The following is an 18,825-nucleotide window of genomic DNA, read 5'->3' on the forward strand; positions in this document are numbered from 1 at the left end:
ATTTTGCAATGCAGCAGTAAGCTATTTTCTGTGAATGTGCAAGACTTCCGATTCCTTAGCCACTATAGGGAAATAATCTAGAAGAATAACCAAGTGCAGAAAATGGTTAAAAAAATAAAAATAATTTGCACTACAGACCAGTGTTTATAAGTATGACAATACGTTAAAATAATATGGTAAGAAATACCAGTTTGCAATATCAAGCAGCAGAACTAGCTGTTTCGTTCAGCTAAAAATGACTGGAAGAGGATGACAATGGAAGCCAGACACATTCAGTTTACAAGATGGCCACACCTGTGGATATCCTTAGATGTACATACTCAATCAGTGCAGTGCATTCTGGGATTGCCTTCACAGCAAAACTGCAATGTCACCTCAGAATTTGGCCACAAAATTATTTTAGAAGGCAGCATAATGACCTACCTTCATGTACAAGTGCACCTATGATGCCTTAAAATACTGTCTAGGTAGGCAGCTCACTAGGTTTGAGTCCTATACAGTATGTGAGTGATTGCTGAAGCCCTGGCTGCAGTTCCTGTGGAAAAGGAGACTGAGCAGTGGTCCACCTCCAGCCCTCCACCTGCACGTTACAAAGCACCAGCCCTGTCACAACAACCACAAACAGCCGTGACCCGCACTGACCCGTGACGACCCCAGTGCCATCTGTTGCAGCAGGCGCAGATCCCTGCCGATGAGCAAGGGACCATTAGCGCAGAAGGGCCCCTGTGGTAAGACAAAGCACGGGAGCCTCGCACCCATACAATACAGATGCAGAGAGAGCGATACCACCTGAAAGATTAGCGTAAGTGCTCGCCGTGTGAATGTGCAGAGGCTCTCGGGGGCTGACTGCAATCTCCACTAAGAGCCCCAGCTGAGCAGCCTGTAAACCGAAACGGAAAAAGCACCTGACCTGTTTGGGTAAACGGAGCCGGATGGTGGCCCGTCTTAGTGAATTCTCCAAGGAGGGGTTGGGGGGGGGGCGGGTGTGTTTTCTCCATCTTAATGGTTCCCACCCGCCTTACCAATCATTCAGGTGATATCCCACCCCCCTCGCCCATAAAGAGGAGACACCTGATCCCTCTTGGGGTTCCACATTCAGCTCCCCCTCCTCCGGGCATGGCTCAGCCCTGACCTCTGACCCCTACTTTGGAGGCTATTTATATGGGTGCGTACTTGACCTGACAGCTAAAGAAAAGGAGGGCGGGGGAGGTTAAGCTCTATCCAGATGAGAGGCCTGAAGAGAACTCTCTGTACTAACTTAATAAGGGCACCAGGGATAGTTACAGGGCAGGACTAAATGCTGCTGATATATGGGTAAAGTAGGAGATGAACATCTAGAAAGTGCACAGCGTTGGGGAGCAAGTGCCCAAAAGTAGTGATGTTACTAACTACTAAGTATTTAACTAAATGTTACTAAAAGAGTTTAAATTGAATATACATTAGCATTTATTCTAAATGCATTATATTAAATCAAGTTTAATGTCACCTTAAAGGGTTAGTTCACCCAAAAATTAATTACTCACCTTCATGTCATTTCAAACCCATAAGACCTTAATTAATTAATCTTTGGAACACAAATTAAGATGTTTTTGATGAAATCCAAGGGTTTTTTTTTATTCCCCATAGAAAGCAACGTAATTACCATAATGCAAGGTCCAGAAAAGTAGTAAAGACATCATTATAACCCTAATTTTATGAAGCGACGAGAATACAATTTGTGTGTGCACAAATGGGGACAAAATAATGTCACCCTCTCCTTGTAATACCAATGTCATACCCATGTCATTATACAAATTAGTGTCCTGATGTGTCACAAAAACACATGCACACATACACACACACACACACACACACACACACACACACACACACACACACACACACACATATGTATATATGTATAATATATATATATATGTATATACAGTGGGTACAGAAAGTATTCAGACCCCCTTAAATTTTTCACTCTGTTATATTGCAGCCATTTGCTAAAATCATTTAAGTTCATTTTTTGTCCTCATTAATGTACACACAGCACCCCATATTGACAGAAAAACACAGAATTGTTGACATTTTTGCAGATTTATTAAAAAAGAAAAACTGAAATATCACATGGTCCTAAGTATTCAGACCCTTTGCTCAGTATTTAGTAGTCTTTTTGGGAAAGATGCAACAAGTTAAACCTTCGGCCCAGTCTGAGGTCCTGAGCACTCTGGAGAAGGTTTTCGTCCAGGATATCCCTGTACTTGGCCGCATTCATCTTTCCCTCGATTGCAACCAGTCGTCCTGTCCCTGCAGCTGAAAAACACCCCCACAGCATGATGCTGCCACCACCATGCTTCACTGTTGGGACTGTATTGGACAGGTGATGAGCAGTGCCTGGTTTTCTCCACACATACCGCTTAGAATTAAGGCCAAAAAGTTCTATCTTGATCTCATCAGACCAGAGAATCTTATTTCTCACCATCTTGGAGTCCTTCAGGTGTTTTTTAGCAAACTCCATGCGGGCTTCCATGTGTCTTGCACTGAGGAGAGGCTTCCGTCGGGCCACTCTGCCAAAAAGCCCCGACTGGTGGAGGGCTGCAGCGATGGTTGACTTTCTACAACTTTCTCCCATCTCCCGACTGCATCTCTGGAGCTCAGCCACAGTGATCTTTGGGTTCTTCTTTACCTCTCTCACCAAGGCGCTTCTCCCCCGATAGCTCAGTTTGGCCGGACAGCCAGCTCTAGGAAGGGTTCTGGTCGTCCCAAACATCTTCCATTTAAGGATTATGGAGGCCACTGTGCTCTTAGGAACCTTAAGTGCAGCAGAAATTTTTTTGTAACCTTGGCCAGATCTGTGCCTTGCCAAAATTCTGTCTCTGAGCTCTTCAGGCAGTTCCTTTGACCTCATGATTCTCATTTGCTCTGACATGCACTGTGAGCTGTAAGGTCTTATATAGACAGGTGTGTGGCTTTCCTAATCAAGTCCAATCAGTATAATCAAACACAGCTGGACTCAAATGAAGGTGTAGAACCATCTCAAGGATGATCAGAAGAAATTAACAGCATCTGCGTTAAATATATGAGTGTCACAGCAAAGGGTCTGAATACTTAGGACCATGTGATATTTCATTTTTTCTTTTTTAATAAATCTGCAAAAATGTCAACAATTCTGTGTTTTTCTGTCAATATGGGGTGCTGTGTGTACATTAATGAGGGAAAAAAATGAACTTGATTTTAGCAAATGGCTGCAATATAACAAAGAATGAAAAATTTAAGGGGGTCTGAATACTTTCCGTACCCACTGTATATATATATATATATATATATATATATATATATATATATATATATATATGTATTGTACTGCTATAACTATTTTGAATTACCTTGTAGCTATGGTTTTAAAGTAGTAAAGTAGCTTCCCCAACATTGGTACTTGTCTAGAATAAATCCTGCTAGAGATCTGAAAGGTGCGGCGTGTGTTCTCCAAGGCTGGCACTCTTTGATAATTCTTTATGAGCCAATAGAAGGTCCCAAGACTCCTTTAACACACACACTGTAATAAACACATTCTGTGCAGTGTCTTACTGGGAAACACACATCAATGCTGGACATGCTGTCAGAAGCAAAACATTATTACGATGTGTTACTGAAGAATTTTACCTCTTTAATTTATGGAGGGAAAAGAGAGAGAGGAAGCATCCCGAAGACTGAAAAATGCTGGCCAGACACGCATGTGCAGCTTAGCAATAACATCCTGGAGCGTGTATTTTTAGTAGGCAAGGTTTGGCCCTTGCTGCCTCGATGGGGTACTGGCACGACCTGATCATGGTCCTACGAGCCTCATGGGTACACATCTTTCAAGGTCATGCCCCCACAGCACCCCTAGAGACAGACAATTTTCCTACTTAAAAAAATGTGCACAGAAAAAAAAGCTAAAAATTTACTTTTAGGGTGCAGCAGCTAGACACTGGGGCAGCTTTGTACTTTATCTACAACTAAAAGGTTCATAGTAGTATCTTAAAGGTGCAGTATGTAATATTAACAGCTAGCAGTTGAAATAGGTACTGCAGTCCAAAATCAAAATATTGAAGATTGTTTGCCCCCCCACAGTGTACATATGATATTAAATCTGGCACTGGCAGATTTTTTTCCACTTTCCACTCCAAACACAGTTTAAAACAAGCAAATAAATTCTGCCAGCTAGTGCAGTAAGACAAAATAAACTTAAATTCAAGACGCAATATAGTGCAGTAAAGATTTTTACTGGAAAACAAGTCAAAAAGACTAATTTTCTGCAGTTGTGTATGCTCCCTAGTGGTCAGGCTATGCTGAAGGTCACTGAAGGTCCTGTGTCCCAATCCTACATAGAATGTGAGATTAGAATTAGTGTGTTCCAAAGGATAGAATGTTGAAAATAGTACACCAAAAGTATCTACTTTTTCTTTACAAAAAGAGTACATTCTTTTAGGGCATAGTATAACTAGGTGAATTGCGACGCAGCACCGGTCTTCAACTTCCTTTGGCAATTTTGGAGGCACAGGCCTGGTCCATAATCCAGCCCTAGAAAAACCGGGAGATAGTTTGAGTCAGATTACATTTATCACCTCAGCAAGAAACATAATTACATAGCCAAAAAAAGAGTTCACCATAAACTCACCCTCACTCGAGCCAGCTCACGCAAGCTGACATCCAAAGTGCGTGAAAACCCACCTAGGCCTTTTACAAATCACTCAGCAGCTCTTTTCTTCAGACTCGAGTATGATTTCAGGTCAGCTCCTTTGAGAGCGCCATCCAATCCTCGGTATGAAAGGGCGTCTCCCTCCCAAAGCTGCCACCATTTGATGTGTGATGCAAGGACAAGAAGCTTTGCCAGGCTATAGGACACCTGTTCTCGAGAAAGATTACTTTGCTCAGCAACCAGACGAAATATTGATTTTCAGATTTTCCTCCCTAGTGCACAAAGCCCGCTCGGATTAGAGGGTTATCCCCTCCTCGGCCTCAAATGGACTGTCTAATTCCTCCCATCTTGTCATTTGGACCCCCTGCCGAGAGCTGTTTCCAAAATCACAATGACATTTGCGGGGAAAAAATCGGCCCACACAAGCTTCAAACGCCGTGTTGTACTTTTCCATTGGCCGTAACGTCAAACAGAGATGTTTTCCTGGAGCGATACGGTGTGTATAAACTGTGGAACTGAACTGGCTCCATTGTTTGGGTGTTGGGGGCGGACAGCTCTTCGAGTCACACATCAGTGAGATCGCCAAAGCGAGACTTGCACTAACAGAGAGTGTCTGAAATTCTTCTGGGGCCTTATCTGCCTCGCTACCAGCATCAATAATACAGTGTTACTCTGTAAAGGACAGATAAGCCTGCATCTCCCCTTTACACCCAGAGGCGCTTGGGCATCTCGTTTTAGGAAGGGTCAACACTGACATCAAATGGAGAGCTGCTGTAATTGCAGCATCCTAACATGATTTGGCCTCCTTGTGGTCTGCTCTCATTTTAGCAGAGAGAAAACTTTCTAGACATCCTAAAAGTGTGTGCAGTTCACTCACCATGATATTTTGTTGATCCTGGAACAACAATCCTGTCTGAAAACATAGTCCTAACCATATCCCTACCCCTAAACCTGATCATTGTGTATCCCTAAAATCAGAGGGACATGAATAACAATAATGCAGAAGCACCTAATCATGGATATAAGCCAAACCTTGACATAAATTGTCCCTCAAATCTGATTGGTTGATTGGAAGGTTGCTCCAGGATCATCAAAGGTGTTGATCCAGGAACATGTTGTACTTGGTGAAATCATGTTCACCTTGAAGTTCACATCAACCAGATACATAAGGGCTGAGCTGATAGGGTAGCAAGAAGCAAGAAAGTCAAGTATAAGCTTAATTTGTACTAACATTAGGACATCGTCAGACTTCAACTTCAGTTCTCAGCCATGTGTGTTTTTGTAGAGACAGATGCACCTAGGTCTTTAACAGGACGCACAATGTACTGTAGCCGCACGACACCAACAGCACATCACCATAACTTCTGGATAATGATTTATTATATATAATTTGTGGGCCTAACTCCATTCATGGCATATTTAATCTAAATGTGTAAACACTCTTAAAAAATAAAGGTTTCGTAGCAATGCCATAGAACAACCATTTTTGGTTCTCCAAAGAACCTTTCAGTGAAAAGTCCTTAGTGTAATGGAGGCAAGTAAGAGCTGTGCATGTACACCTCACTCCCCTGGCCTCAAGAGGCACGCTAGTGACTGACGCTAGAGACTGCGGTCTTTGGGCGAGTGGGACTGGTTACATTTGGTGCCGTGACCCGGATGGGAGTGAGGTTTATGGAGAGTGTAACGGAGGCAAGTTTTTAAGAGCTATGTGTGTAAACCTCACTTCCCTGGCCTCAAGAGGTGCGCTAGTGACTGATGCTAGAGGCTGCTGTCTTTAGCATCCTTGTTAGCACACCTGCCTCCCATACCGGAGACACCGGTTCGAGTCCCACTTGAAGCGAGTCGAGTAGAACTGGTTACATTTTAATAATCTAAAGAACCTTCTTCCACGATAAAGACTCTTTTGTGCAATGGAAATGTTCCGTAGATGTTAAAGTTTTTGCCAATAAAGAACCTTTATTTTTGAATAATGGAAAACAATGTTTACTTCATCCCCTCAATTGTTTATAATCCGATATTTCTGCAACAAGGTTTATAGATCAGGCCTGTCTGGTTGGCACAAATGTATTTTGTGTTAAATCTATGAATTAAATTATAAAAAGGAAGGATTTTTCTTGGCATTGTAAGCCTTCTGTGTGCTATTTTTTCAGTGGCTTTCAAAAAATGTTGTGGACAAAACTGACTCAGGCTAAAAGTGTTGGGGACCCACAAATTACGCCCATGTAGTCATCTTGTTCTTGCCTTTATAATGAATGTAAGAACTGGTTAAACTGATTCCCTGAAACTGGTATATAGACAGGACAAGATGATACTAACCAATAACAGACACACAGTCTTAGGTCACCTCGAAGGGCTTTGTCTAACCGATCAGTGGAAACTCTGAGTAATGCTATAAGAGCTATTGTTTTGCTCCATAATCCTTTGGGGCTTCGAATGACACTCCCAACACAATGGGCCAAAGTTTTTTGTAACCTTTTAGCAATGTGAATAAGTAGGAGTGACCCAACTTGGAACAGAGTTAATGAGAAAAGGGCTTTCTGCTTACTGATCCGCTACATAACTCCATAACTCCCAAATGACATCACCATCATCTCCTCTCTTGCCGGAGAGATGTAATTAGTGAGAGTGAGAGAAAAGCACCTCAGAAATGCAAATCAACACATGCGTGTCTCCTCTATTGGCTCTGCAGTCTGCCACAAAAACCATCTGTTCTCTGGGATGATCTAAGTGTGCATCATGCTGCTGATGTTCACAGCGTTTACAGTCCAAAAGTCAGCATTTTTCTAATAAATTAGGATTGATTAAATCTGTGATTTTAATCAAGATGTTTTCATTACAAAATAAAATTATCAGCGCAATTCAGTACCTCTAAAAAGTCTGGAAACATGACAATTTTTTAATGCTTTTGAAAGAAGTCTCTTATACTCACCAAGGCTGCATTTATTTAATCAAAAATACATTAAAAAGAGTAATATTGCAGAATATTATTGCAAATTAAAAGAACAGTTTTCTATTTTAACATTTTAAAATGTAATTTATTCCTGTGATCAAAGCTGAGTGACTTCAGTGTCACATGATCCTTTAGAAATCATTCTAATATGATGATTTTCTGCTCAAGAAACATTTCTGATTATTATCAATGTTGAAAACAGTTGTACTGCTTAATATTTTTGTGGAAAAGGTGATACATTTTTTAGAATTCTTTGAAGAATAGAGCATTTATTTGCATTTATTAAAGTATTTATTAAAATAGAAATCTTTTGTCACTTTTGATCAATTTAATGCATACTTGATGAATAAAAGTATTTTTCTTTCAAAAAAGTATTATTCTCTTTTTCTCTAAAAGTAAAAATCTTTTTTTTTTTTTTTTTTTACACAAATGTTTGAATGGTATCATTGTTTCCACAAAAATATGAAGCAGCACAACTGTTTCTTGAGCAGAAAATCAGCATTAGAATGATTTCTGAAGGATCATGTGACACTGAAGACTGGAGTAATGATGCTGAAACTTTGAAGCTTTGTCATCACAGGAATAAATTATATTTTAAAACATATTAAAATAGAAAACAATTATTTTAAATTGTAATAATATTTCACAATATTACTGTTTTACTGTATTTTTGATTAAACAAATGCAGTCTTGGTGAGCAGAAGAGACTTTTCTTGCTTTCTTCTGCCCCTTTTTTTTTTTCAAAATAGTATAATTTTATTATCTAGTTTAAATGTAAAAAAACAAAAAAAACAAAAAAACAAATCTGAGATTCTGGACTTCTGGACTGATTAGCATCCAAATTCCCATGTTCTTCATCTATAGTCAGGATTTATTTATTTTCTTTTCCTCCACTTTGTTACTATATTTCATGCATTCCTAACCCCAATCCATAAATGAAGGTTTATTTGGCTATGAAGGAGAGAATTAGAAGTAATGCACTGTCATTCATTGACCTACCTCCAAGGTTTCTTTGTGCAAGTTTATTTTTCCTTCTCATTTTCCTCAGTATCTGACAGGGCACTATGGAAAAAGAGGCTTGGCCTCCTACGTGATTGCTGCTGTGACAGTTACATCAGTAAAAGCAAATACCTTTCATTCAGAGCCGTTAATGCAGTGTAACGCTGCACCTCATGCACATGATTCACTAGCGGTGAAGCATCTAAAAAACGCACAAACCAGGACTCTTTTTCTAGCAACAGTGTACTTTAATGTAACTGATTTGGATCGCTCTTTAATGTATATTTTTTGCCAAAACAATACAATGAGGCTGTAAAACATGAAGCAAATAAAACAACGTGGTTCTGTACAGCAATAGTAGCTCATTCACACATTCTAAGTCTGTTAACAAGTGGACATAAAAATATATATATATAATAATACAACACTGCTGACTAATACATGGAGGAGTATGGAGCTGATTTTGTTGGAGGATCTCTTTGTCTGACTGCGTAGATATGTTCAGGTAAATGCAAAATCAATTTCTGTGTGGTTTGTAAAATATTTTTTGAAAACAAATGTTGTTTATCTTAGCCTATGCACCGAATTAAATGTCCAGAAAGGCAAGCAAAGCAAGTAAATACATATATATATATATAGATTCTAGTGTGCATAATCACTCTTACACCATGTCTACACCAGACACGTCCAGTACGACAAACATAGACAATCAACTCAACTGTCTACACTTTCTACATTCCAGTGACTTAAAGGTACAGTAAGCAATTTCTGAGAAACGTTGTTGATATTTGAAATCACCAAAACAAACATGCCCCTACCCAAAAGGAAATTCACGAAAACCCTATGCAACACAGGCACCTCCCCCCAATGAGTGGACACGCCCCTTACTGCTGATTGGCTACAAGTGTGTTTTGGTTCTCGGTCCGATCCACGTTTCTCAGAATTCGCTCGAAGCACCTTTAATTATGCTGATAATTATCTGATTTTTTTTACTTGCAAATATCAGCTTGCATGGCCTACTTATTTAAACCATCTAAGTACACATTTGTTTTAATACTAATACAGTGTCTTATTCATGAAACATGACAAATTAACTGCGTAATCTGTAAATTCATTCTTATGTAAACTCAATTAAATGCATCTACTTACATAAGAGTGGACTTACGAGTCATGCACACAGAAATTCTGCACAACTTTCATAAATGAGGCCAATTGTGTGTAAGAACATTGGTATTATAAAACAAACCATGCAAAGTGGATTTTAAAAAAGATTTTATTTGCCACAAATTGTATTTTGATTGAAGCGTAGCCTGGAGCTTCCAGTTCAGACAACCTCAAACCGCTGGACGCTTCCAGTGTAAACACGGTGTTGCTGTTATAATTGAAGCAGTCGTTTTTATCTGATGTTTTGCAATTTTTCAGCTCCTGATCGTTAAGTGCTTTGCATTCTTTTGGAGTAGTATTTAAGGCTAAACAAAAGGGAATCATGGCAACCAAACACAGTCGAACACGTCATATAGCATGTGCATCGAGTCAAAACAGACCCCCATGCTAAAAACAACAAGCCATCGTTCGCATACGACCAGACAGTGATCAAATCTCAAACTCAGGCATATAAATGTGAAATAAAATCTTTGGCAAAAATGAAGTATTTACATAGGGGGGGGGGAAGCAATAATTGTTTTGAAGACACCCTATTTGTGGAGACGTGGGACCGCACGGATCGAACATCCTGCTTAAACTAAAGAGTCAATGAGTACTTTCACCTCAAATCACAGTTAAAACACTGCAGTATTGCTTTAAATCTAAATTTAGTAAGGATTCAGAACAGGTCTGTGAATCTAAGGTAATTGTAGAGGATGCATAGATGACGATATGGCTGGCAATACCTGACAGCGCCTCACGATGGCAGTATGAAACAAAATACTGAATTCTGCCTGAGAGAATCACTGCTAGCGGCTAAACGTGTGGGTTTCACCGATGGCTGAATACTGGGAGGGAAAAGACGGCAAAATAATAATAATAATAACAACAATACAAAAATAAAGACACTTCCTTACTTTTCTTTACACAAAGCCTCTTGCAGTAAACATATCAGCCAACTCACTTTATCCGAAAGAACTTTAGGACGTATGCAAAAGCGACAGTGAGTTCTATTTAGAATGTCGATCTAACGCCAAAGAAAAACGATGTGAGAAAATATCCAATAATGACAAGCTTTCCGAAAACATACAATTTACACCATATATAATAGAATGCTTCTCAAAACCTCATGATTGTGAAATATTAGCCAAAATAAAGAGTATTTCTTTCAGAGGCTAATCTTTATGTAGACTATACAATATATCTATGGGTAAATGAGTTAACATAGCGCAAAAAAAGTAGCAAAAACATAATAATACAATAAATATTCAGTAAAATCACTTTTTGAAGTATATATACTTAGCTTACTTTGGGGTAGAATGATAGTGTGAGAGTGTGTTTTAAGCGAGGCATAGAGATACAGTGACAGATTCACACCTTACTGCCAGATACACGATGATGCACACTCAGACCTGAAGAGAAGAGAGCTCAGCAGCGGCTAATGGACGCTAGCAAGTGAAGACCTAAGACCAGGGGCCAGTTGCAGAAACTTTGTTTGACCAACTTGCAGTTAACCAAGGGGTAATCAATGTTATTTTTCCAATTCAAATGACACCAATCTACCTTTTTATGAAACGGACTTTAAAAAATTAGGACCGCTCTTCAAGAAAACATTTTTAAGACTAGTCTAAGTGGTTTATGCAACCGGCCCCGGGAACTAAAAGGTGACGCTGGACACTTGCATAAAAGATTTGTGTTATATGTTTCTTCATTCAGCTCAGTACCTAGTTGGAAAGTGCAAAAGAATGACACTTAAAGTCGGACATCCATCTATTACTGTCATTTCACAGAGATCTTTCTCGAAAACTTTGTAAAATGAACACTGCTGAAGCTTATTTGAAACTTTTTCTTTATTGTACAAAGCACTATATAAACAAATGTGACTTGTTTAGACGGTAGGCCTATGCGTAAAGTCACGCTAACATGGCGGCACCAAAATAGATGTGCACGGATAATGATAAATGTTCGGTTTTAAGCAAATAAAATGTTTTTTGACAATTACATACCTGCAGAACAAAAGCTAGCATTGCACAAAGAATGCAATTTGGTTGCTTTACTGTTCGTTGGCACTTAAACACCTGCAAAATTGAGTTTCAGGCAACAGAAACTTTCAGTAGACATCTCCCATATCCGACTTCAATAATGAACCTGGAAATCTGACTTCGGGTGCCATTGTATTGCACTTTTCAGAGTAGGGAAACTGCTGGATGTATTTATGGACCGCAGGTGAACGGAGACACTGAATTACTGAAACAATGACTCCAGCATCCCATGTTCTCTCTGAGGGTGAAGATGTCTCATTCGTCCTCACTTTTAGCTTCTGCTAGGTCTGTTATAAGTGAGGGATCTTCAAAATCCCCACAAGGTTTTGAGTTTATCCAGAGTGGACTGGAAACTGCTTTTAGTAGGCATATGAAATGTGAAAAACCGGAGCCGCTTTGAGAAAGAAAAGAGGTGATGCTTCAGTTCATATGTACAGTTTTGACGAAGCAGCTGTGGTTTACCAAGATATACAAGGACGCTTGAGTAATGATTGGTTTGTCCTGACTGCTCTCTTATCTTTGGTACATCAGCCCCAGATTTCAGCCTCCTCATCAACTCTTTTTTTTTTTTTTTTACTTTTTCTTGTCCTTTTTTCTAAAAAACAAGCAATACAATCACTGACATCATTTCCACGTCCCCTCCAAGTGAGATGAAGATCACCTCCCCTCTGTACTTCGCTCCTCTACGCCCACACTGCACTTCCTCTGTCCCTCTTCCTCACTACCGTCCGAATAACCTTTCCTCACACATTCGCAACCACACGTACACACAGCCTCTCACCCAAACACACAGAACGTAAAACAGAAACGTAAAAAAAAAAAAAACAGAGCAAAATGAAAGTCCTCCAGAAAGCAGAGCTGTGTGACGAGTTCACCGCTTCTGAGAGTTGATCATCACTTTAGAGACAAAGTTGACGATGGCCGTGGCCGGTTGATCAGGATCCATCTCTGCGAACAGGTGACTGACGTTGTCTGTTGTGCTGCCTTGTTTTCTGGCCACAAAGCCAAAGAACCTGTGAAGAAGAAGAAGAACTTTTAATATGCGATATTTAAGTCAACCATGTCTAGGTCACTATCCACCCTAGAATTAATAGAATTAGAAAATTATTTGGCTGTCAATCTAAATCTGAAATTTAATAAATTAACAGATTTCTGTGATTAATCACACCTAAACTTGTAAGCATAAATATATTTACACACTGAATCCCCAAATTAATGTAGAATAAAAAGAAAGCATATTTTTTCTTCTTCTTTTACTTGAGATGTACAGATTATTTTGATTAGAAGAACAGATGCTGAATAAATCGAGCTAATTTTTATTTTGTATGTGTTAAACCGTCCACATTAATTAACAAAGTCATACACACACATTATAGAAATGTCCATGCATTTTCCATTCCTTTTTTTAAGATGTTATTAATTTCCATAACTGTTCCAGGCATGGAAAACACACTTTTAAATTTCCCTGATATTCCCAGGTTTTCTATGACTGGACTGTATTTTTTTAATAATAATTAATAATAATAAAATATATATATATATATATATATATATATATATATATATATATATATATATATATATATATATATATATATATATATATCACACACTGCCCTCCAAAAGTTTGGAAACAAAGTGTGGTTTTGGACGATATCAGCATAAATCCTTATTTTTTGGTGCAAATACATTACAGTAACTTGACATTATCATTGAAGACCAGCAATAATAACTTTCATTTTGATTACATAATAATGGCATATATACATGTCAAAGTCAGACATGCCCCTTTGCCAGCTGTGATGCCTGGTTACTGGTTTAAACTTGGCCCAGGTTTGTGAAAGTTTTTTGGGTCAGCACACCTTAATAGCTTCAACAATTGATTGCCAATTAAGTTTAGAATACAATGAACCAATTAGAACCCAGTTTAGGTCAGATAGCTGCTAATGGTGGATATTTTGATGAATCGAAAATGTACGTTTTTTTCTAAGTATAAACGGTTTATATAATAAAATGTGTTTTCGTAGTTTGTGTTGTCCCTTATCAGTGCAAAATTATCACAAATTAAAAAGGATTCATGCCAATATTGTCCAAAACTCTATCATTCTAGGGTGTTTCCAAACTTTTGAAGGGCAGTCATGGAGGGAATCATGACATCAGAATGGGGGCAATATGTGCTTAAATGTCATAAAAATAGAATATATGTCATAAAATAGAATAGAATACAAAATAAAAAAAAATCACAATGGAAAAAAAGTCTTAATAGTCCAAATAATAAACCTTCTGTATATAAAATATAATTTCTCTTTGAGGTGAAATGTGGCCTGAAATTATTTTTGTAAGATTCACCCCGTTACCATCTGTAGTCCTTTCTAACAAAACATGACCCTACCTCTAGTCAAGAAAACATGGCTTTTGCTATTTCTTATAGCAGTACTGTACACATGAACTCAGGCACGCATCAGTGTACATGTTGTTAAATGCACAACCCTGCTCTACCCTGGACATATAAACTCTGCAGTATTGTTCCTTCTGTGATGGTATTATATTCGAGCTTCTCTTCTCAACTTTCCACAACAGCAGACTGATGTTCGCCGTGATCATGTGCTTTCATCCTCAGCCCAGTCCGATGATCTATTCTTCCTCTCTAACATATCTGCCTACTGCATCAACAGCACAGCGCTTTATAACACTGACGTTCCAGAACAATCTCTTTCAAAGTCTGCCCAGATCGAGCCGTGAGGGCTGTCACATGCCTCATTGCTCAGGGAGTGTAAAGCATCTTGTGCTTGAACACTCAAGTGCTTAGTAAAGAGATCTGCTCAGATTGGGTGTGTGAGAGGATCATATACCTTTTTAATCATTTATTTGTTTTTCCCTGAGGATCACTTATAATAGGTATATATAATAGTCACAATCAAAAATCCTCTCTATGATTCTTAGAAACTGTTTTTTTTGCCTCTTTAAGGCTTCTATGTAAATGCATTCTTTGCAGATGAATTTAGATGACTTGCTACAGGTTTTCAAAGTACAGTACAGCCTTTACAATAATCAAAAGTGTTCAGGTTTATGAGAATGAGAGCATTTATCCTTCCCGTATGTTGTAGCGTCAGAGGGTAAGACACACGTGTGTGAGGGTTAGCAGGCTAGCATCAGGTTGTGTTAGCACAATCCCGCTCATTCATCATGATACCCCTGAGCATAAGCATTTTATCCCATGATGCATTAGGGAGGGGGAGCAGAGCTTGAGACTGATGCATATCTAAACTGCTTTCAGATAACAGCGTCTGCTAAGCTGCAAAAGATCAAGTTCTTCATTATCAAAAGCTGGTACTTACTTTGCAGTGCCACCCTCTGGTTTGCTCCACCTGGAATCACATTGAAACAGATTATAGATGTTTAACAACTACAGCATTAGCTAAATACTAATAACACATATTTATAGAGCATGATGATGAACATGATGCTTTACAAAAGACAATATTAATAAAAATCAATACAATAAAACCACAACATTAATCACACATTAAAAGTTTGAGTAACAATTTGAACATAGACAAATCAATAACAAAACTAACCCTAACCCTAATAGTCATGTGATATATAAAGAACCTTGAGCTTTAAAACTAATGGCTTAAGGGTAAATTAGCTTTAAAAAGATCCTCAATTGTAATAATGAGCAACATTAACAGCAATGCTGCCTGACAAGCACCAGTAATAAAGCTCTGTGCTCAGAAACAGCCTGTATTAGACTCCTGATCCTGTCACTATATCCACAGATCAATAAATAAATGTTGTGACATTGACTTTTGTTTGTAAAGTAATGCTAATGTTTCAGGGTTTGCTTACTTCCTCTCCTGTGGATCAATGTCGCAGAACGTGACCGTGCTGATGGGATAATGGCGCCGGAAGAAAAGCCTGTGGAAGAAATCACAGGTATCTGCTTTTAAAACATGTTCAGAGGTAGCTTTTGAATAAAGAAAGAAAGAAAGAAAGAAAGAAAGAAAGAAAGAAAGAAAGAAAGAAAGAAAGAGAAAATTATGAAAGGACAAAAGGAACAAAGAAAGAACATAAGAAAAAAAAGGAAAAGAACATAAGGAAAAAAGGGAAAGAACAAGAAAGAAAGAAAGAAAGATGAAAGAACAAAAAAGTGAACAAATGAAAGAAAGAAAAATAAAGAATGAATGAACGAATGAACGAAGGAAGAAAGAAAGAAAGAAAGAAAGAAAGAAAGACCAAAAGAAAGAATATGATGAAAGGACAAATAGAAGAAAGAAAGAAAGAAAGAAAGAAAGAAAGAAAGAAAGAAAGAAAGAACAAAAAAGTGAACAAATGAAAGAAAGAAAAATAAAGAATGAATGAACGAATGAACGAAGGAAGAAAGAAAGAAAGAAAGAAAGAAAGAAAGAAAGAAAGAAAGAAAGAAAGAAAGAAAGAAAGAAAGAGAAAATGATGAAAGGACAAAAGGAACAGCGAAAGAACATAAGGAAAAAAGGGAAAGAAAGAAAGAAAGAAAGAAAGAAAGAAAGAAAGAAAGAACGAACACAAGGAAGGAAAGAAAAAAATAAGACAGAAAGAAAGAAAGAAAATGACAAAAGAAAGAAAGAAAGACGAAAGAATGGTAGAAAGAGGTGAAAGAAAAAAAAATAGATGAAAGAGTGAAAAAAGACAAAAGAATGAAAGAGACGAAAGAACAAACAAATGAAAGAAAATAAATAATGAATGAACGAAGAAAGAAAGAAAGAGAAAATGATGAAAGGACAAAAGGAACAACGAAAGAACATAAGGAAAAAAGGGAAAGAACAAGGAAGAAAAGAGACCAAAAGAAAGAAAATGACGAAAGGACAAATATAAGAAAGAAAGAAAAAAGAGAAAGAATGTAAGTAAGGAAGAAAGAAAGAAAGAAAGAAAGAAAGAAAGAAAGAAAGAAAAGACTGACTTTCTCTGGTTGTCGGTGAGCGTGATGCCTTGTGCCGACACCTTGAAGTGAACGATGGTGGCTGAGGGCGCCGCACTGGCCGTCATGGTTTCTGAGATGGCCTTGGCGATGGCCTGAGGGCCAGTCAGAGACTCCATATCCACAGAGTTTATGTACAGGACATTGCATGCTGGGAAAGACAAGTAAACACGCATAGATCAATATCTGTGGTGGATCTTCAAAGAATTCAATTACAACCAAATCAATGCAGATGCACCTTTACATAAACTCTAATCTCCACACTGTGATCTCATCAAACACACATATCATTAGTATATTCCGCATTTGCATAATCCAGTGGTTCTCAAAGTGTGGGCTGTGGGTATTATTTATATGATATTATGGTATTTAATAATATTTTGAATTAGCCTTTATTTTTATATTTTCCATTTTAATTTTAGTCATTTTGTTATGTGCTTGTGCCATTTTTTTTATTATTATATTTTAAACATTTCTACTTAGCTTTATTTTTATTTCAGTTTCAGTTTTAGCACTTAAAAGTTTAAGATTTTGTTTTTTTTTAATCAATATTTGTATGTTTGTGTGCGTTTTCTTAAAGTGCATCATTTGTGGGTGAACTACCCTTTATTACTGCCTCTGCAAATCAGTATTAGTGTTTTATTTATTTATTTTTAACATATAGATTTAAAATATTATTTGTATTTTTGCTTTTTTTCCCTTAATAATTTCCATTATTAAAGTTTTCATATTCTTCAAATGCAGATGATGGTTTTTATACCAGTTTTTCTTTATAACATAACTATCTACAGTACAATTCAATGGTATTATGTACTTTACCAAAAAATGGCAACAAATAATTAGCATTTATAATTGGCTTATGAATGGGAGGGCTCAAAGGGCTCAAAGGCAGAGCTGAAAAGGAATTGAGAACCACTGGCATCATCTATAAGTAGATCCATGCATAGTAATCTAACATCAGTCATGAAAGAACATGCCATATTCAGTCAGAAAGGTGTTCTTGAAATACAGTCGAGGCCTTGACAAAAAGCTGAAAACACAGCAGCAGCCAAACAGTTTTTAGCAGACAGGTAAAGGTGCTTCTGGAGGTCTGAACCATCACATGCACAGACAAGAGGAGGAGTGCAGTTCTCTCTCTAGACACGGCAGTCAAAGTCAGGTTAAACACAACAACAACACAGATAAATGAATTAAATACGCAGAGCATCACTGGGTTTACCATGGGAGTCAGCTGAACTCTTCTGCCCTAAATCATTTCCACAGGAGTGACACCAGGGTGGAGAAGAACATGGCAGTTGATTCAGAGTTATATCAGATAATAAACAAGTAACAGAGCTTGTGTGACTGCACTAATGCTTAAACTAATGGAATAAAACCCTCATTTAAAGGGTTAGTTCACCCAAAAATGAAAATTCTGTCATGAATTACTCACCATCATGTCTCACCCTCATTGCTTCATGAAGCTTCGAAGCTTTACGAATCTTTTGTTTCGAATCAGTGGTTGGGAGAGTGTATCAAACTGCCAAAGTCACGTGATTTCAGTAAACGAGGCTTCGTTACATCATAAGTGTTTTGAAATTTCAATGGATCACCACAGGGGGGCGTGACTTTGTCAGTTTGATACAAGCTCTGAACCACTGATTCAAAACAAAAGATTTGTAAATCTTCGAAGCTTCATGAAGCAGTGTTTTGATATCGCCCATCACTAGATATTGTTGAATAAAGTCATTATTTTGTTTTTTTGCCGCACAAAAAGTATTCTCGTCGCTTCATAACATTAAGGTTGAACCACTGTAGTCACATGAGCTGTTTTAAATACGTCTTTAGTAGCTTTCTGGGCATTGAAAGTGTTAATTGTCTTGCTGTCAATGGAGGCCTCACTGAGACAACGGATTTGATCAAAAATATCTTAATTTGTGTTCCGAAGATGAACAAAGGTCTTACGTGTGTGGAACGACATGAGTAATTAATGACAGAATATTCACTTTTGGGTGAACTAACCCTTTAACCCATTCTCCCTCACCCCCCATTTTGACAAGGGGGCATAAATGACATACCCAAAATAAAA

General features: G+C 38.0%; 1 protein-coding gene across 15 annotated transcripts in view; it reads right to left on the minus strand.

Annotated features, from left to right (window-relative positions):
* Positions 1-8,842: 8,842 nt before the first annotated feature.
* Positions 8,843-18,825, minus strand: part of tns1b (tensin 1b) — a 320,941-nt gene continuing 310,958 nt past the window's right edge. For 14 of the 15 annotated variants that reach the window (XM_048194585.1, XM_048194582.1, XM_048194586.1 and 11 more), the window contains 5 exons: positions 17,977-18,003; positions 16,740-16,908; positions 15,650-15,718; positions 15,139-15,168; positions 8,843-12,813 (listed from right to left, as the gene is read on the minus strand). In XM_048194585.1, the coding sequence (XP_048050542.1) occupies positions 12,672-12,813; positions 15,139-15,168; positions 15,650-15,718; positions 16,740-16,908; positions 17,977-18,003 (437 nt within the window). In that variant the 3' untranslated portion in view covers positions 8,843-12,671. The remainder of the gene's footprint in view (positions 12,814-15,138; positions 15,169-15,649; positions 15,719-16,739; positions 16,909-17,976; positions 18,004-18,825) is intronic. The other variant, XM_048194584.1, reaches the window with a different exon arrangement.

Source organism: Megalobrama amblycephala, linkage group LG6, assembly GCF_018812025.1.
Source record: "Megalobrama amblycephala isolate DHTTF-2021 linkage group LG6, ASM1881202v1, whole genome shotgun sequence".
NCBI classification, from domain to species: Eukaryota; Metazoa; Chordata; class Actinopteri; order Cypriniformes; family Xenocyprididae; genus Megalobrama; species Megalobrama amblycephala.